Source organism: Puma concolor, chromosome E1, assembly GCF_028749965.1.
Source record: "Puma concolor isolate L17-30 chromosome E1, mPumCon1.1.hap2, whole genome shotgun sequence".
NCBI classification, from domain to species: domain Eukaryota; kingdom Metazoa; phylum Chordata; class Mammalia; order Carnivora; family Felidae; genus Puma; species Puma concolor.
Window position 1 is genome coordinate 49,959,455 of NC_141680.1, and position 21,155 is coordinate 49,980,609.

A 21,155-nucleotide genomic window follows, 5' to 3' on the forward strand; every position below is an offset into this window, starting at 1 on the left:
CCATGACTCCAGAGAAGGAACACTTAAGGACCATCATTCTCTTAGCTTAGTTGAGAATGGCCAGATTGTACTCTCATGTCCGTCTGAATAAGACTAATCCTAGCGTTCAGGCGTTGAGTGTATTTTCTCTGTACTGGCACCTATTTCCTAGTTATGTAATTCAGTGATTTCTACGACCCTTGGCTGGGACTCAGTGGAAGGTGGGGATGGGGAGCTCAAGAAAAGCCTGATGGGCATGGAGATCATCGGTCTGCACACACAAGCACCCATCAGCACTTTCAATTATCGGGGATCTACTGAGGCTAAGATTTCAAGGAAAGTTCCTATCCAGAGCCGTTAGCTGCTTTCAGAAAAATACCTCAGCCTCCCGTGCCACTCCTGGGAAGATGGCCCGAGTTCACCTCGGGTGACTCATGATACGTTCTCAACGGTGAACAGGCTCGACTCTCTACCCTGGCTGGTCTGAACCAACCCCAAACAACCCCATCTCTCACTGTGGCTCAACACCATTGGAGCTACTCATTCAAGAGTCATCTCCTTCTCCCTGGTCTGTTATAATTTACCTTGTCCACCTTTTTCAACTAAATAACAACACTGTGGAGGAACACGGGACAGCTCACCACCTCTGCATCTTGGGCAACAGAAGCCATTCTCGCTAGTACAAAGGGGCTCCCCATCTGTCATTGCTTCTTCTGTGAATTCTTATTGAGAGATATTTTAGCGGAGGGGAGCCTGGCTGGCTCAGTCGGTAGAGCAGGCAGCTCCTGATCTCGGGGTTGTGAGTTCAGGTTCTGCACTTGGGTGTGGAGCCTACTTTAAAAAACTAAAATCCTGGGGCGCCTGGGTGGCGCAGTCGGTCAAGCGTCCGACTTCAGCCAGGTCACGATCTCGCGGTCCGTGAGTTCGAGCCCCGCGTCGGGCTCTGGGCCGATGGCTCAGAGCCTGGAGCCTGTTTCCGATTCTGTGTCTCCCTCTCTCTCTGCCCCTCCCCCATTCATGCTCTGTCTCTCTCTGTCCCAAAAATGAATAAACGTTGGAAAAAAAAATTAAAAAAAAAAAACAAAACTAAAATCTTTAAATAAATAATAAAAAAAAAAGATATTTTGGTGGAGTGGGATGATCATGGCCCCCAAATATATATAGTAACTGTGTATCTGGGTCACCACTATCAAATTACTGTAAGCTTCAGTTTTCAAATTCGTACAAATGAGAAAAAAACTTTTTCCCCTTCATCACGACCAAGGCTGAACTGATGCGGCTGAGCTATGTTCATAGCCCAGTGTCGCCTTTTTTTTAGCTCAAGAGAAACAAAATCAGTGACTTTGGAAGGCAGCCAGTCTCTTCGGGCACCTTCCTTTGTGACTTTACAAACTACAGAAGAACCGGCAGGTTTTGAAGAACGGGCTAGATAGATAGTCCGTCCTCTGGAAAATTGTCATCGTGTTAGTCTTTGTTTACTGTGTAATTAAGACTTTTTCCTATAACCAAGCTAAAGATATTTTTTCCACTTCCTGGGCACATGGCATTTCCACGTAATCCTAACGACTCAGTCATACACAGTGATGAAAAAGCTTTTATGTTTTGATCACTGTGATAATGTTGAAGCCTTACATGACCCTAAATAGAAAGTCCTCTAGGGGCGCCTGGGTGGCGCAGTCGGTTAAGCGTCCGACTTCAGCCAGGTCACGACCTCGCGCTCCGTGAGTTCGAGCCCCGCGTCAGGCTCTGGGCTCATGGCTCAGAACCTGGAGCCTGTTTCCGATTCTGTGTCTCCCTCTCTCTCTGCCCCTCCCCCGTTCATGCTCTGTCTCTCTCTGTCCCAAAAATAAATAAAAAAAAAAAAAAGAAAGTTCTCTTGTCTGGGTTTTGTCACAAATGAGGGCAGCATGAGGTCTCAGTAATAGGCTGGACAGTCAGATAGAGGACCTAGGGGATCCTAGGAATAGATGAACATTGCTCTGGGCTAATCCTATGAGAACAGAGAGCGGTCTAGGGTATTAGGAGCCCCTGTGTCTCCCCGGAGGGTAGGGAGGGCAGGGTGTGGTGATCCCAGCTGAGAGTCAGGCATTGGAGAAGTTTTGCTCTGGGCAAAACTTTGGGCACAGGCAGGAAATATGGGCTTGAAACGACATCAAGAAGAGGTATTTAGGATGAAAGGATTGGGGCACAAAAAGGCCAACGGAAAAGCATTTAAAACAGGAAAAAAGGATGAAGACAATTGAAAGCATCTGTCGTAAATCCAGGGAGCAGAGCCTGGAGTCAGGGAGAAGAGTGGGCTCTTCCTCCCGAACTGTCGGGGCAGAGAGCGTGAGAACTTGGCTGAGTGTGAGGCAAGGGGAGGGAGGCAACTTCAGAATGACCACTGCAGCCAGAGGGAGAAACCCAGACCCCCAGTCACTGGGAAGGCAGACAGAAAACCTGTGCTATGTTTAGGATGGAAAATCAAAGTGAACTAGCCAGGAACAATGTGGCCTCCTGTAGAGAGTTAAATACAGACCTCACATGACATTCAAAGCCACGATGACCTGGCCTCCAAGCTTCCAGGATCCAGCAATGTCACTTACCCACTGGGCCTGGAGTGTGCATGCTCCGGACTGCCCCCCCGCCCCCACACCTCACCATCCCATATTTATATTTGAAACCTTAACCTCCAATGTGATGGCATTTGGAGGTAGGGCCTTGGAGAGGTGATGAGGTTTAGATGAGGCCATGAGGGTGGGGCCCTCACAATGGGATAAGTGCCCTCATAAGAAGAGATCAGAGCTGGCTTTCTGTTTTTCCCAGTTCTATGAAGCCATAGTAGGAGGAGGGCTTTTTCTCCAGGAACTGAATCAGCTGCTACCTCGATCTTGGACTTTCCCAGCCTCCAGAGCTGTGAGAAATAAATGTCTGTTGTTGAAGCCACCCTGTGCATGGTGTTTTTTGTTATGCAGCCTGAACTGACGAAGACACAGCGGGTGTCCGCAGGTAGGACTTCTACTATTCCCAAGGTCCAGCCCAAATCCCGCCTTCTCCAGGAAATCTTCCCTATTTCTTCCAGGCAAAATTTCTCTCGCCTTTCTACAACGCTCTGTGCTTCAACCACAACCCTTAGCACACATATTCCTTGAAATATTGACAGTCCTACACTCATCTGCTCTCCTCTAATCTTCCCAAGCCCCGCCCCCTTTAATCCATTTCACTTCCTGAGCCAAACCTACCTGAGGCAGGAAGTACTTAAGTTGTTCTGACAGGCCACTGGATTGGCCTTCGGGTTAAGGTGGCACGTTAACTTTAGGACAAGCTGCCGAGTCATACAGTTCCCTCTCCTCCTTTTCTTCTGGCCCACCAATGTGCCCCTGTCCTTATAACCTGACTTTTGTCCTTAAGTCTCTGACATGAGCTCTGCCCCAGTGCTGTCCCCCCTCCCATAGGGTTGCCAGAAAAAAAAAATAGAAGATGAGCAATCTTTCAGTAGAAGTATATTCCATGCAATACTTGAGAAGTACTAACAACTTCTCAATTAATATGCCATTAATCTGAAAAGTCAAATTCAACAGGACATTCTGTATTTCTACTTGCTAAAGCTGGCGACTTTATCACTCCCGTATCTCATGACCAAGTCCCCTGTGAAAGATGGCCGTGTCCCGCTCCTACCTGTACACCAAGCTCCGGGCCCCGGTCCAGAGACCAAGGCTCTTCTTTTCACCTTTGCTCCTTGCACCTGCTTGTCTGCCTGGATGGCCCAGTGCCATGCATTCTGCCCTCTGGTCTGAATTTCTGCCATCAGCCTCACTCAGAGCTCATCCAGCTCAGTGGGCAGGTCTGGTGTCAGCCTGCCCTCTGGGCTGAATGATGGCCTGTCCCATTTTGCCTCCAGAAAACCCTGTGCCTTGCTGATGGCTGCCACTGGAATGTCTAGCTTTTCCCCCACAAGATTGTGGCTCCCCAAAGGACAGGAGCTACTCAATGGAACCTACTAGCATGATGTTTTATACGCTGTCGGTGTTTAATAAATGATTGTTGATCTAAAACTGAAAGATGGTGCTATGGGTTGAATTGTGTGTGTGTGTGTGTGTGTGTGTGTGTGTGTGTGTGTCCCAGCCCACCCTACCGCCCCACGATCCAGATATGTGCTTAAGTCCTAACCTGGGTTCCTCAGAATGTAATCTGATTTGGATTTAAGGCTGCTGCAGATGGAATTATTTATAATAAGATGAAGTAGGGCAGGTCCTTAATCCAACAGGACTGGTCTCTCTCTCTCTTTTTTTTTTAATGTTTATTTTTGAGAGGAGGGGAGGGGCAGAGAGATAAGGAGACAGAGAATCCCAAACAGGTTCTGCCAATGTGGGGCTCGAACCCACGAACCATGAGATCATGACCTGGGCTGAAGTCGGACGCCCAACTGACTGGGCCACCCAGTCACCTCAGGACTGGTGAACTGATAAGAGGAGACACAGGAAGGAGGACACCAGTTGAAGGCACAGACACACACACACAGGGAGAAGATGCCATGTGAAGACGAAGGCAGAGACTGTAGTTATGCAGCCACAAGTCAAGGAACTCCTCTGAGGCCATCAGAACCTGGAAAGAGGCAAAGAATTCTGCCCCTATAAGGCTTCAGAGGGAGCATGGCCCAGCCAACCACTGATTCAGACTTCTAAGCTTCCAGAACCACGAGAAGATGAATTTCTATTATCTTGTGGTACTTTGTTTCAGCAGGCCTAATCAACTACCCCAAGGATTGGGGGTACCGTTAGGGGGGAACTGACAAAAAAAAAAATAAAAAAAATAAGGGCCCTAGAAAAGATCAAGCAATACATCGAGTCAAACAGAAGGGGGTGAGTATGAGCCTATACAACTATAACTAACTTATGTTTTATCCCAAAAGTTTTCTCAAATAGAAATAAAATAACGTGATCCTTTGAAAGTCTGAGCTGTGTGATCAGAACTACAGCTGGGGCACCTGGGGGCTCAGTCAGTTAAGTGTCCGACTTCGGCTCAGGTCATGATCTCGCGGTTCATGAGTTCAAACCCCGTGTCAGGGCTCTGTGCTGACTGCTCGGAGCCTGGAGCCTGCTTCAGATTCTGTGTCTCCCTTCTCTCTCTGCCCCTCCCCTGCTCGTGCTTTGTCTGTCTCTCTCTCCCTCGAAAATAAATAAACATTAAAAAAAAAAGAAAAAAAGACCTACAGGAGTCCCGTGGGGCAGAAGTTAGACAGAAAGAAAGGCCACGACCCCTGAGAAATCCGCCGTGGCCTCTGCAGAGGTCAGCACAGGAGACCGAGTCCACGGTAATGGGGGCTGGCCAGAAAGCTTTTCATGGGAGGGCTGCTCGAGGAGGTGCGTCCCCATGGGACTGGCTTTGTCAGGAGCTGTGGTCTTCATTCTGATGCATCTTGTTTTCAGAACCAAAGTCCTCTAATGTATATTCTTAAAAACTGAACGTGATGTCAAACATTTTTCAGACTTCATTTCTCCATGAATCACCCCACATTTCATGGTATGGTCATTGGCTTCTGGGGGAATAAGTGCCATGAGTTTTGGGTCAAGTCAAGGTGACCTAATTCTAAAGCTCGCTGAACAAATAACTGCCTTTGCATAGTTATAGGGACATGAATTCTCTTTTCCCTGTAACTACTGATCACATTTCAAGTGAAAAGTCCATGTACAAGCTTTCGGAGAAGCAGGAAAAAGGATAACATCAGATATCAATAAAATCAAATAATATCCTAGACAATTAGCCCCATCCGGTCTAAGAACTGGAGCCCAGTCTGCATTGAAGGGCACCAAGATGTATTCCCATTTATTCGCCCATAGGACTTCCATTGTAACGATGGCAGCTTCTAGCATTGAACATTTAGCGAGCATTCACCATGCACCAAAGACTGGGCTAAGATTTCACGTTAGATTATTTAATATAATCTTCGTATTGCCCTTATGAGATAGTTACTACATTTTCCCCGCTTACAGATGATGAAATGGAGGTTTATTATTTTTTTTTCAACATTTTTTTTTATTTATTTTTGGGACAGAGAGAGACAGAGCATGAACGGGGGAGGGGCAGAGAGAGAGGGAGACACAGAATCGGAAACAGGCTCCAGGCTCCGAGCCATCAGCCCAGAGCCTGACGCGGGGCTCGAACTCCCGGACCGCGAGATCGTGACCTGGCTGAAGTCGGACGCTTAACCGACTGCGCCACCCAGGCGCCCCCGATGAAATGGAGGTTTAGAGGGAGGTAACTTGCACAACTGTTAACAGAAGCAAGACTCAAAAGATACCCAAGCATTCCTCTTAGAGGTGGTTCAATCGCTAGCAGCCATGGAACTGAGGATAGTGTTGCTGGGGAACCATTTAATTGCTTGCTATGTACAGGCAACGTGCTAACCATTGTATACATCAGGGGTTGGCAAACTGGGACCCAACTGGGCCTGCTGTCCGAGGAAATTCAACCAGGCCAACATCTTTTACATACTGTCCATGGCTGCCTTCACAGTGACAGAAGCTGTCCCCCAAAGCAGAAAATATTTACTATATGATCCTTTACAGAAAACGTCTTCTAGGGGCACCTGGGTGGCTCAGTCGGTTGAGCGTTCAACTTGGGCTCAGGTCATGATCTCACAGTTTGTGAGTTCGAGCCTCACATTGGGCTCTGTGCTGACAGCAGAGAGCCTGCTGTAGATCCTTGGTCCTCCTCTCTCTGTGAACCTCCCCCACACACGCTCTCTCTCTCTCAAAAATAAATAAAATCATTAAAAAAAAAAAAGTCTTCTGATCCCCATGTTAAATCACTGAATCCTTCTATTAATGGCTCTATGGAAGAGGGTTTAGTCCAATTTTAGAGATGAAGAAACTGGTTCAGAGAAGTTAAGCTGCTTACTTCTAAAATGTAATATTTGTATTTTGCCAAAGAATTGCCTTTTCACAGACATTAGGGAAGAAATGCTATATATATTCCTATCGTTTCGTAAAAGGAAATATATTTTATTATCTTTTTATCTAAATTTTTTTATCTAAAATTGTTTTATCTAAATTGTTTTTTTAATTTTTTTTTTAACATTTATTTATTTTTGAGACAGAGAAAGAGCGTGAACGGGGGAGGGGCAGAGAGAGAGGGAGACACAGAATCGGAGGCAGGCTCCAGGCTCTGAGCCATCAGCCCAGAGCCCGACGCGGGGCTCGAACTCACGGACCGCGACATCGTGACCTGAGCTAAAGTCGGACGCTCAACTGACTGAGCCACCCAGGCGCCCCTATCTAAATTTTTTTAAATAGGCTTTACACCCAGCATGGAGCCCAATGCTGCACTTGAACTCATGGCTCTGAAGACCTGAGCTGAGATCAAGAGTCAGATGCTCAAGCGACTGAGCCACCCAGGTGGCCCAAGGAAAGACATTGTAATACCCAAGAATGAGGGATGTGATTTATTCTCCTAAAGGAAACTTTAAGTGGAATAAATTTAATTTTATGAACAACTTTGGATACTATTTTCTTCCTTTTGCAAAGGACAGGTGAGAATATAGTCATAGAGTCATGTAAGTTTAAAAAACTGGCAACTGGGGTCACGTGCTTAAGAACTCTGGGCAGGAAGGTGGCAAAGCCAGAGCCAGAGGACACTCAGGCCTACGTGACTCCAAAGCCAGTGACCCTTCTCCTCTGCCTGAGGAGATGATCCATCTGTCTTTGCCTTCCTTCTGCCATTCAATAACTATTTATTGAGCATTCATTATGTGCAAAGCACTGTGCTCTTGCCAAGGACACAATGAATCATTTTCCTCCACTTCCCTCTCACCAGGTCTCTTTCCTTTGATTGTTTTGATTAAGACCAAAAACTCAACTCCATTATAGCTCAGTTAACCATTTTCTTTTTTCTTTTCTTTTTTTTTTTTTTTTTTTTTTTTTAAGTAGGCTTCACGCCCAGAGAGAGCCCAGTGCGGAGCTTGAACTCACGACCCTGAGATCAAGACCTGAGCTGGGATCAAGAGTTGGATGCTCAACTGACTAAGCCACCCTGGCAACCCCCCATTCTTTTATTATGACAACCTGACCTGTTGGTTGTTGAGGAAAATGATCCAAATGAAAACGCGGTAACACAGTGATACTATAGGGTCTCCTTTTTTAATGCTAACTAAGTAATGATTTTAAAGGCCCTTAGGGCAGGAAGAAATCAAATGATTTTCATCAAGCCATCAAGACTGCCCAATCCAGAGCTCAGAGGAAAATAATCTGAATGAACGTCTTTCTAGTTACGAGGTTCTCCAATAAGTGATCAGATCACAGCCTTTAGGTATCAGCCCCGCCTTCTGTCAACAGCTATTATCATCACTTTAATATTGCATTTCTGGCAACTGCTCTATTACATTGAACGATCACAAGTAGAGCAGTCAAGCTATTTAAAAATACAAGCAAAAGTTAATTATGTAAGGTGAATATCAAGGCATTTCAAATTAACATTCATATTCTTGAACAAATGAGAACATGCGAGTTATTGCATTACATACAGCTATGCAATAGCCTACATTTAAATATTTCTGATTTGAATTATTCCCCTATTTTTTTATTACGTGGTACGATGAGAAAGACACAGGAAGTTCCAATTACTCCACTGTTCTTAAACTGACTATTTAAAAATGATTAAATGACACTTACTGTGTATTCTGGTCCCGGATGTTCATTTGGGCAAGAGGGAAAAGAAAAAAGAGAAACAAAATGATGATTTAGACCATGCTTATATGCAACCACATGGCTTATAAAACCACAGAACTAACAAATACTGGTGAATTATAATTATTAAAAATATTTTAAAGAAACCTTCCAAAAACTGAACTTTCATAAATATCTCCATGTTTGCTCATGAAACTCTTACAGATGATACTTCTGTGGTTGGGCAGATAAGGACTGTAAGACAAGGTTCAATTAGCCTATAGGTTTGTGGCTAATTAAAAACCATCGAGCTGGCATTATAAAAGCAGAATTAAAGACTAATAATTTCAGTGGAGCATTTCATTAACCACAAAGGAAATCTTTTAAGTGGAAAAGCAGCTTTTATAACCAGTAAGAAGAGCCTATTATGATATTCAAGTAGGGTCTTGAATTTTCGTGTTTGAGAGACAGGAACCAAACCTTGCAAATCTGGGAGCACAGTTTCTAGTTCAGAATCAACACACAGTTTATTATCATCCCATTCCAAGTAAGAGGGAAAGTGATCTTATAATTATCGTATTATCCAACTGCAGAGGAAGTAGTTGGGGCAGAGAGACCCAATAGAACCTTTGACATAAATTATAGTCAACGTTTTGGGAGAAGCTGTAAAACAAATCAAAGTAAACAAACTTGTTTATTTACAAACCACATCCCCAAATTACTTGGGGACTACTGAGGAAATAGGGAGAAACAGGGATCACGAAAACTCTAGACATATTACTAAAAAAAAAAAAAAAAGAAACGAACAAAAAAAAACCAACCACAACAAAAAAAACCTTTCACGTTCCTTCTCCACTAGCTATTTAATAAAATCACTTTAAGAAGCAAGCTGGAATGGTTCAGTTCAATTCCTACCAGCCCCCACTAGGAAGAGCACTGATCTCAAAGGACGAAGGCAAATGGTGAAGAGACAGATACTACGGGGCTCTCACAGTCCCTGCTTGGATAATAAACCCTGAATCAGTGAAATCTGACTACCGCACTACGTTCTCTTGCTACATGTGACGTGCCGGTTGTAAAACGGACTTACCTGTAATCGTGTAGGGATAATAGTTCCAAGCCTTTTCTGTAACGTAAAATATTTTGGGAACAACAGCTCTAGCCCAGCTGGGCAGTTTGCTAAGAGGAAAAAAAAAAAAAGACAATTAGAAAGAGTCTGTCCAGAATCTCACGTGCTCCCACACCTTTCTGGATAAACTGCCAGAGAAAGTGGAGACATGCCTAGACAGCCCTTCTCTCCACGGGTCATCTCTTCCCCATCCCTCTGGTTTTCACCATAGTTCACCATTTTCTGTGCATATTCATCTGCTCTTTTTTTTTAATGTTTATTTCTTATCTTTGAGAGAGCGAGACCGCGCGCACAAGCGGGGGAGGGGCAGAGAGAAGGGTGACAGAGGATCCAAAGCAGGATCTACACTGACAGCAGAGAGCCCCACGCAGGGCTTGAACTCACGAACCACGGGATCAGGACCTGAGCCAAAGTCAGATGCACAACCGACTGAGCCACCCAGGGGCCCCTTCATATGCTCTTAAAATGTGGGGAGGCAGATGGCAGCCTGGGTGTGGGGATGGGGAACCTCATACGATTGTTAGCCTGTCCTCTTTGACCTGATCTACAAGGACATGAGGTTTCAGTGCCTGGAAGGTGTGCCGTTGGGAGGGTTTGGCCAGCCTGGCCTTGGTCTCCTAGGAGTCATATGGCGGAAGTGGTCGGATAGGATGTTTAAGACCGAATAGGGAGGGAGACGGAGGCAAATGTCAGGGCCGGGTGTCAGCTCAACAATCCACAGGGGCGATGTTTTAAAAACGAACTAAAACGACAGACAGTAATGATTTTAGAGATATGAAGAGTAACAAAACATAGCCCCTTGGTGACTGGAGTTGGGGGACTTGTGTCCCCTCCAAAGATGTAGCCACGTCCTAACAGCCAGCACCTGTGAACTTAACCTTATGTGAAAGCAGGCCTTTTGTAGGTAATTAAGGATCCCAAGATGGAATCCCGTTGGATCTAGGCTAGGCTCTCACTCCAGGCACTAGTGTCCTCGTAAGAGAAAGGAGAGGGAGATTTAGAGACAGGTATACACAGAGGGGGAGAAGCCAGGTGAAGACAGAAGCTGGAGACAGGAGTGACGTAGCCACGAGCCATGGACTGCCTCAGACACCAGAAGCTGGAAGCGAGGCACAGAACAGCCTCTCCCGCGGAGCCTCCAGGGGCAATCAGCACTGCCCACACCTTGATTTCAGACTTCTGGCCTCCAGAATCGAGACAGGACAAATCTGTGTTGTTTGAAGCCACCCCGTGTGTGGGGATCTGTTAAGGCAGCCACTGGAAAGGATACAGTGATGGAGCCTTTCCCTGGAGCAGGAACCCGCGCAGCCATTAGCAGAAAACAAATTCTTAAAACAAAGAAAACCCAGGGGCACAGGTCTCAAGACCTTTTGTACACCAAAGACTCATTGAGTTTTGTTTAGTTTTATTTGGCTTTGTTTTCCTTCAGGGGCCAACTCTACAGCAGTACAGGCCCAGAGAATTCTGTAAATGCTATATTTAAATATATAGTACCCTGTATTCCTTAAATATGTCTGCATGATTTTATTCTACCTCCCTGCCCCTGCCCCCAGCACTATACCTGGGGGCTTTGTGTCTTTCCGGATGCTACCATTTTGTTTTAGTTTTTTTTTTTTTAAGTTTATTTATTTATGTATTTATTTTGGAAGGGAAGGGCAGAGAGAGAGAGAGAGAGAGAGAGAGAGAGAGAGAGAGAGAGAATCCCAAGCAGGCTCTGCACGGTCAGCACAGAGCCCGATGCAGGGCTCAAACTCATGAACCATGAGATCATGACCTGAGCTGAAATTAAGAGTCAGAAGCTCAACTGAGCCACCCAGGCGCCTCCCTGGCCCCCACCCCATTTTGTTTCTTTCCCATCCTGGGGCTTCCAGCTCAAGGGTCTGGGACTCTGGGCCTAGCCGGACATCAGACCCCAAGAGGACGCAGACTCTGAGCTCCTGAAGGCCCCCATGTTGACGATAACACTACGGGGCAGTTGTGAATTCCAAGAAAACGGGGCCATCAAGCTAACAGAACCCCAAATCCCCAACCTCTCTCGGACATGGAGTTTAAACGACAACCCGAGCCAGAAAAATACTGTGCACCTCGCATGTCTTCTCGAATTCTCTTATTTCTGACAGTGTCCAGGACCCCCTCTTTTGTTTTTTTTTTTTTAAAGACAAATATGTATTTTCAGTGGCCAGCCGGACCTACCCCAAAGCTCCGGGCGGCTCATCAGGGCCAAATCAAATGGGGGACCCAAAGCTTCCCCGAAGTTGGGGGGGTGTCAGACAGAGGGCCACTGCTCTCCGGTGGGCTGGGCGGCGTGGGCAGGAGCATTTTCTGCCCCGCATCGCGATTTTTCTTGCCGCTCTCCCACACAACGTCTCGCTCCCATAAAATCAGGTCTGCAGTAACTGCTCATTTACCTTACGTTCACACTGCTTGAAAGGAACGAGCTGCTTCCTGACGGGGGTTTTTATAGCTTTTGCCTTTGATTTATCCTTTCTGTCGCGGAAGCAGCAGGGCAACCAGGGTTGACGTGCAGGGTGGGAAAATCGCGCTGGGCTTGCTTTGCAGGAAATGGGCACGAGCACAACTCCCCCCGGGGCTCCCTCCTTTCTGCCCCAGAGCCCAGAGCGATGCGTGTCAGCAGGTGGTGTAGGAAGACACGGCTTCTACTCACGGGCAGGTGGCTTCCCAGGGCTGTTAACGGACTGGAACAGAATGGACTGGAACAGCATTGTAGAATCTCCCCCAAAGAAAGCTAGGCATTCTCTAGCTCGGACCAAGACCAAGTACCTAGGTCTCCCTACAAGCATCAGAGCCCATTCTCCACTGTCCACGCTGGGGGCGGAACCCCTCCCCATACGCATTAGGCTCCTGAGGCATGGCACTCGGGGGCCCCAGCCCCCTCCCTCTATAACTCAGACCCCAGGTCACTTAGACAGCCTCCCAGAAGAACCACATCCCTATTCGACAACCCTTTCCTGGAAGGAGACTGGCTGAAAAGCACCAGCAATTTTCAATCCACGCCAAGACCTTTCCTATTTGTACGTGGTCAGGACTTCAGCCCCTAGAATCTTTAGCTCAGGTGTTTCATCCACCAACTCATCCAGGATACGAAGCACTGGAAAAAGCTGCCTTTTCCAAAGCGACGCCCTAAAAAAACCCCACAACATTCAGGCAAGAGGGCTGATGCCACTTTATAGGATTCTTCAATTAGTCTAGGAAGGAAAACCTCTCACTACAAGCCATTTGCCGGGCCGGGGGCAGGAGGCATTGGCAGAAAGTTCCATGATACAATATTCAAATATTTTAATCCCACTAACAGACTTTCTCTCAGCCCCCACTTTCCCCAGAGCACATCATTATTCAAATCATTTTTGTCTGAGGAAGTAAAATTTATTTTTCCCCGTGGCAATGATTTATCAGGGCTGCAAAGGAAAATGGAATTAAATTAGTCCCCACTGCTGCTGTCACTTTCATGATGTATACTGTCACACAGCCTCCAATTCTAAGGAGAAGTCTGTCACTCAAACTCACTCCCAGGTGTCAAACAAGAGTCTCTCTTCTGGAGGGGGAGCCTGGGTGGCTCAGTTGGTTAAGTGTCCAACTCTGGCTCAGGTCATGATCTCACAGTTCGTGGGTTCGAGCCCGGTGTCAGGCTCTGTGCTGACAGCTGGGAGCCTGGAGCCTGTTTCGGATTCTATGTTTCCCTCTCTCTCTGTCCCTCCCCCTCTTGCACTCTGTCTCTTTCTCTCTCTCAAAGATAAATAAACATCAATAAAAAAAAAAAATTAAGAGTCTCTCTTCTGGAATGGTGGCACGGTTTGAATCATGTCCTCTTGATCCACTGGCCGGGACCAGACCTCCCAATGGCCCGTATCACCATGTCAGGCTTCAGAGGCACGGAGGAAAAGGACAGACGGACAGACAAAACCCTGAAGCCTTTACAGAATCGTAAAACATGCTGACGTGGAATGATACTGTTGCCCAAACACCTCTGTCAATGCCCCCCAAAGACAGACTTTTCAAAACACTTGGCTTTTCACTTTTATGTATTTTTTCCACTTTTAAACTCTAGTATGAAACACAGAACCTATCAATGACACACCCAGGTGACCCACCCATCCCAGTCTACATGAGGCTGTCCTGCTTTTAGTGCTACAAGTCCTACATGCCAGAATTCCCCAGTCCTGGGCAAACTGGTATGGTCGTCACCCTAGAGCACTGGTTCTCAATGGGGCGGGGGGGGGGGGATTCTACACCCCGCCCCGGGGAGGGGGGGCGCATTTGACCAAGTCTGGAAACATTTTTGGTTGTCACAAATGAGAGGTTGGGGGAGGGGGGCAGGGATGCTGCTGGCACCTAGTGGGTAGGGGCCAGGGATGCTGTTCAACACCCTACAATGCGCAATGCTCAGGAAAGCCCCCACAGCAAAGAATTCTCTGGCCCCAAATATTAGTAACAGTGCCGAGACTGGGAAACCCGGCCTTGGACTTCAGTGGATATGGTCACTGAAACCTTCTCACCGGTTTCCTAGGTCTCCCTAAATTACAACTGATCTGATAAGAAGGCCCCAAAACGCAGGCATAACCTGAACTGGTCTCAGCTGAAGCGTGTTTATTTACTTCATCAAGAGCTTCCGGAACTGAAAACCCAAACCATCCCTTCTTTAGAAGCTTCTGGCACTTTACAATCCAGATTATTACCAGACTCGCCCTGATATCTAATCTCTCTTTGCAATCTAGGCTCGTTTGGGAATATTTTTTTGGCCCCAGGAGGTACTGAACATCATTAGGCCAGATGTGGTCTAAATGGAGTCTAATTTCATTTTCTCCACGGGGATCAGAGTTATGATGGTCTGCACCAGAATCTTTATTTGAGCTGTTCTACCCACCGACTCATGCGGGATACACAGCACTAGAATCAACCACCTTTTGGACTTAAAACATTCCCCGCAGAAAGACAGCCCGTCTGGGTTCCCTTTGCTCAGGCGTTTCTCACAGTGTCCCTGAAACGTGTCACTGTCGATGTGGAGATTGTGCTCACATAAGCAAAGCCCACTTAAGGGACTTCTAAAAAGGATGAAGCTACCTTTTAGAACCTCATTTCCCGCTGGTCCAGGAGGGATGTTCTCACCTTTTCTTTCCAACCTGGCATTTGACAATTATTTGATAAGAATCGTCGGTACCCAGTTCCGCGTATGCTGATCTCCGATTAATGACTGTTCTGGCTGCTCTTTGAATTCTGCTCGTAATTTCACTTACACACCACCACCGCTCTCCCTACTTAAAAGAGTAGTTTGGGGGCACCTGAGTGGCTCAGTTGGTTAAGCGGCCGACTTCGGCTCAGGGCATGAGATCGCGGTTCGTAGGTTCGAGCCCCGTGTCGGATTCTGCGCTGACAGCTCAGAGCCTGGAGCCTGCTTTGGATTCTATGTTTCCCTGTGTTTGGATTCTGTCTCTCTCTCTCTCTCTCTCAAAAATGAGTAAGCATTAAAAAAAATGTTTTTTAAGAGCAGTTTGCATTGGGATTCTGGGAAAAAAGGTCTGCCTGTGTGTCAGTTCTTGGAAGGCTGTGCTCGGACAGCGTTATGGTAACACGGCTAGCACGCTGGGAAGCACTCAAGGGAGAGGGCCACGTGATGTCAGTGGCACTGGTCAGGAGTGAGGCAGAACCAAGGTGGCACGTGTTTGACTCGATGGACGTTCCAGTTCTTTTCAGATCCAGCCAGGCCAACATTCTGTTCCTGTGAGTTCCCACGGGAGAAGGTGAATGAGGAGCAGAAGGGAGCGATCCTGGCAACGTGAGAATCTGCAGCATGTTCTTAAGGACTGAGACGGAACGGAGCAGAATTGCATGGACTGAAAGGCACGCCAGGAGGAAGTCGCTGACATGTTCTACTTCTCCAGTATACAAAACACAGTAGGTTAGGGGCGCCTGGGTGGCGCAGTCGGTTAAGCGTCCGACTTCAGCCAGGTCACGATCTCGCGGTCCGTGAGTTCGAGCCCTGCGTCAGGCTCTGGGCTGATGGCTCAGAGCCTGGAGCCTGTTTCTGATTCTGTGTCTCCCTCTCTCTCTGCCCCTCCCCCGTTCATGCTCTGTCTCTCTCTGTCCCAAAAATAAATAAACGTTGAAAAAAAAAAAAAAACACAGTAGGTTAATCAATCTCATTTATTGAATATTATATTCAATGCTTACATACTGACTATATATTTACGTAGAATATGTAAGATGGAATATTCTAAAATACTTGACGTTCAGGGGCGCCTGGGTGGCTCAGTCGGTGGGGCGTCCGACTTTGGCTTGGGGTCATGATCTCACGATCCATGGGTTCCGGCCCCGCATCGGGCTCTGTGCTGACAGCTCAGAGCCCGGAGCCTGCTTCGGATTCTGTGTCTCCCTCTCTCTCTGCCCCTCCCCCACTCACACTCTTGTCTCTCTCTCTCTCAAAAGTAAATAAACACTTAACAACTTTTTAAAATAAATAAACATTAAAAAATGAAATAGCTGATGTTCCCATACGTTATGGCCACTGCGCACCGTCACTCCCACCTAGAAGGTAAGATCCCCCAGGACAGGGATCCTCGTTCTGCCCCTGCTGCATGCCCAGCACCTAGGACAGTGCCTGGCACACAGCAGGCACCAACAGCTATTTCCTGAATGAGTAACGGTTGACTCCGAACATTCAATACTGACCATAAAGATTCTTTCAACACGGCAAGGAAATAAGCCCGCAGGTCAGAATCTTTGACCCCGACAATCTCTCTACGACCTGTTGCCTGGGCAGCGGGCTCTCCCCAGGCCACACAAGCTCTGGGCACTGAGCTCTTACTCTGGGCAAGCTCTAAGAGATGAGACCGATCTGCTTGGCAGATCTGGCAGACCTGGGAGAAGAGAAAGGCAACGTGAGAGAAAGAGCCAAGCCCTGGCAACCAAGCTGGACCAACGAGCTGGTAGGCAAAGTGACCGGCGGGCGGCTTTGCTTGCCCAAACAGGACTCGTAGCTTGGGGAAGTTGGGCCCTCTCTTACCCAGCGACACACAGAGGCCAGGAGAGTGACCCTGGAAGGCCAGAGCCATGGAACAGGAGAAAGGTGGTCCTCGTCATTAGATCGATTCAGGCATTGGGCGGAATCACCGTTATAAGCTGGCAACCCTCCCTGACGGGCAGCTGCCAGCACAGCCTAATTAATCCAGCAGCCGTGGTGGGGAAGAACATGACACTTCATGACTGAAAAACAAGCCTAAAAATAGGCCTCCCTCTTTTCTCCCATGCCCCCCACCCCCATCCCTGAATCCCTCCCCTCCTGGGCTTCATGGGGAGGGACGGGAGAGATGCTGCGGATGAAAAGAAAATGCAAAGGGACCAGAGAAAAGACCCACCCGCATCTGATTCTGGGAGACAGGTTTTATTTAGAATCACTATTTGAGAGACTGATGAGTATCTCGCCTCCTTTCCCTGGATGCCAGTTGAAACGGGGATTTTTTTGAAGCCAAGCCAAGAAATACCACTTATTTGGTTAACTGAACTGGATCGAAGGCCCAAGGACAATCACCAAATGTGCTAACGTAGGAGAAGTAATGTAATGTTCCGAGCGTATGAGGCAACCGCCGAAATGAACGGTGCACCCAGCGGTGCCTCAGACGCCGTAGGGAGGGGCCCGAGGAATCCCCTCCCTGGGAGATGAGATACAAGCAATAAAAGGACGGATGGCATTTTCGAAAGACATTAGACTCCATTTAAAAATGGGCAAAGGGGGGCGCCTGGGTGGCGCAGTCGGTTAAGCGTCCGACTTCAGCCAGGTCACGATCTCGCGGTCCGGGAGTTCGAGCCCCACGTCGGGCTCTGGGCTGACGGCTCAGAGTCTGGAGCCTGTTTCCGATTCTGTGTCTCCCTCTCTCTCTACCCCTCCCCCGTTCATGCTCTGTCTCTCTCTGTCCCAAAAATAAATAAATGTTGAAAAAAAATTTTAAAAATGGGCAAAGGACAACAACAGCCATTTCTCCAATAAATGGCCAATGAGCACAAGAAGAGATTCTCAACGGTCATTAGTCATGAGGGAAATGCCAATCGAAACCAAAATGAGATACCATTTCACACCCAGGAGGGATGGCTAGAATCAAAAAGACAGACAATGGCAAGTGGCAGTGATTACGTGGAGAAGTTGGCATGCTCACACATTTGCTGGAGGGAATGTAAAATGCAGCCACTTTGGAAACCAGCCTGGAAGTCCCTCTCCCCACTCACTGGCAGCCCGAGCCTGGATCGGAAACTCAGTGGGATGCTTGTGTTGGGATTTTGGAGTAAGTGATAGCAAGAAAGAAAAAAAAGGGACAATTTGGGCCCATCCATGGCAGTCGTGGTGGTGCTGGCAGAATGGAGTCTGTCTGCTGCCCTTGGCCCCTTGCAGGTGCCCAGGCAGCTGCCCGTTCTCAACCGTGCAGGCAGTTCTGTGGGCCACTGACATCCTTCCACAAAATGTCCTTTCTGCTCAGGTCAGACTCAGAGAGAAGGCTCTGACTACCCAGGCTCTGAGGAACTCCAGTAAGAACAGATTGATAAACCTATCTCTAAATGTGATTTGCCTTCCCATATGACATAAGGAGGGTTGCCTGAGTGGCTCAGTCGGTTGAGCGTTCGACTTTGGCTCAGGTCACGATTTTTGTGAGTTCAGGCTTCACGTCGGGCCTTGTGCTGACAGCTCAGAGCCTGGAGCCTGCTTCGGATTCTGGGTCTCCTTCTCTCTCTGCCCCTCCCCCACTTGGGCTCTGTCTCTCCCTGTCTCTCAAAAATAAATACACGTAAAAAAAAAAAAAAAAAATTTAGGTTGATGTAAGGGAGAAAATTCACTCACTTTGCCAGCTCGTGAATGCGGGTTCACGGGACACAGATGTTCCTGCGTGTAAATTATTAAGTGGGCACTGTGACGTCTCAGCTAATGCCAGTCCAGCTCTCAGAACCCACTTCCCTGCGGCTGGCAAAGGGGTCTCCAAGATGCCACCCACACCAGTGTAAGAATTATTTGGAGCTGAAGATATTTGAGAATCAACAGTTGCAGGAAGATGCTTTCACTGAACTGCCCTTATCAGCATAAAAGCGGAGCCTCTCGAAAGAAAGAATTCAGCTGTCATAAATCCCCTCCCTAGGAAATTCACAACCAGGGAAGACTGACTCCTATCACCAGAGATGAGAAGTTACCATCGAGATAAGAAACTGGCTAATAAACAGCCCCTGTCACAAAACTATCATATCTCCTATCCACCCTCCTCAAGTCCCGTTTGTTTTTCATGAAAGCCATTTGTTTCTTCCAGAAGTGCCTTTCCCCCCCACCCTGCTCGCCCCCTAGTAAAATGGCATATAAGCCCCAAACTCTAACTGACTGTTTTTTGGGGGGCTCCCATGTACATCCATGAATAAAACAAATGTCTTTTCTCCCACAAATCTGTCAGTTTTAGTTTAATTTGCAGGCCCCCGCTCACAGAGCCTAAGTGGGCTGAGCAAAAGATTTTCCTCCCTGAACCATTCCCAAGATGGACGGATAGATTCGCAAATGCTAAACACTGTCAGCCCAGATCTTGCTTTGATCAGAAGGCAAAGGCCACGTGTTACTTACTAAGCGATCCTAATAGAGGAACAATTCACTATACGTTTAAAGTTCCAATAAATACCTATTTAATGAATTTCAATTAGGAAGCAGCCTTGCCAAGACAGCAGTCCCATGACCTGTGCGTGCAGGACATGATTAACTCAAGGTGGCTCCAGTGTGTAACAAGGTAACGGATCTGGTGTTCTTTTATGATTACGGAGATCCATATTCTTATTTTCTAGTACGTCGCACAGACATTTTTTCTTTTTCTCTTACTAAACCATCATCTCCCTGGTCCTAAGAGATGTGCCACACTCTTCCAAATATACCAAGAGTCTTTTATGTTATAAAATGATGGACCTAGTTCAGACTCGTGCAAAGGGAACAGAAAGTACTTTTCTCCAATGTCTCATTGGTTACTCATTTACGAATGCTGGAGGTGAGTAAGTATGCCACTTACTTTGAGCATAGAAAATTAAGGTTGAAAAGGATCTGAAAGGGTGCCCAGTTTAACCACCTATTTGATGTTCAAATCTGCTCAAGGACAGTCTGGTAGATGGGAGCCCCGCTCATGTTCAGGCATCCCCAGCAAAAGCATAACGGACTCTTAAGGCACCCTTCTGGGTTCTCACACACGCACTTAGATTCCTTCCTTAAACTGAGCCTAGACCTTTCTCCTGGCATTCTTACCCGTTGGTCTTGGTCCAGTTGGTCCCCTGGAGGTCGTATCGAATATGCATGTCTAATTCTCTTCCCACCTGCCTACACCATCACAAACCCTGAGTCTGGCCTTTCCAGGTTAAATGCCCTTGGTTTTTTCAGTCATTCTTCACATCATTGGTGGTTCTCTGATTTTAACATTCACATTAACAATTTTGGAAAAATTGAATAAGTAGAAGGGACTTGCCCCACTAGATACCAAACCTCATTATAAGGCTATAATAACCAGGAATTTTAGAATTATAGTCTCAAACTCTATTTTAGAAACAACCCTGTTGGCATTTTAATTAGATTTGTATTAAATTTATAATTAATTTGGGAATTGATGGCAACTTTATAATACGGCATTTCCTATCCATGAACATTACCACTTGTCTAGCGTGTTATTTTGGGAGCTTTTGGGTTTTTTTTGTTTTGTTTTTGTAAGCTTTACACCCACTGTAGGGCTTGAACTCATGACCTTGACAAGAGTCACATGGTCCACTGACTGAGCCAGCCAGGTGTCCCTGTCTAGGGTTTTTTAAAATGTCCTCCACTGGGATGTGTGGCTGGCTCAGTCAGTGGAGCATGTGACACTTGGTCACAGGATTGTGACTTCGAGCCACAGGTGGGGGCATGGAGCCTACTTTAAAAAGATAAAAATGTCCTCCACTACTGTTTTGTTTTGTTTTTTTTTCCTCCAGAGAGATGTTGTATATCTTGTAGATTGATTACTGGGTACCTTTAAATTTCTTTGCCTATCCTTTTTCTATTATAATGGATTTTTTTTTTTCCAGAGAGAGAGAGAGAGAAAGAGATAGAGAGAGGGCAGGGGAGAGGGGAGAGGGGGAGAGAGAGAGAAAAAATCCCAAGCAGGCTCCATCCATGCTCAGTGCCAAGCCCGACGTGGGGCTCGAGCCCATGACCCTGGGATCATGACCTGAGGCAAAATCAAGAGTTGGAGGCTCAACAGATTGAGCTACCCAGGCACCCCTCTAATGGAATTTTTTCAGAGTTACATTTTCCACTTATTGTTCCTGCTGTATAATAATGCTAATTTTGTACATGGATTTTATCCCCAGCAATCTTGCTGAATTCCCATATTGGTGTTAACAATATGAGAGTCTGGTCG

At 46.9% G+C, this 21,155-nt stretch overlaps 1 protein-coding gene across 7 annotated transcripts in view; it reads right to left on the minus strand.

Moving 5' to 3' along the window:
• Window positions 1–21,155, minus strand: part of PITPNC1 (phosphatidylinositol transfer protein cytoplasmic 1) — a 270,127-nt gene that overhangs the window by 104,631 nt on the left and 144,341 nt on the right. For all 7 annotated transcript variants that reach the window (XM_086687793.1, XM_086687795.1, XM_086687794.1 and 4 more), the window contains one exon: window positions 9,704–9,800. In XM_086687793.1, coding sequence (XP_086543919.1) covers window positions 9,704–9,800 — 97 coding nt within the window. The remainder of the gene's footprint in view (window positions 1–9,703; window positions 9,801–21,155) is intronic.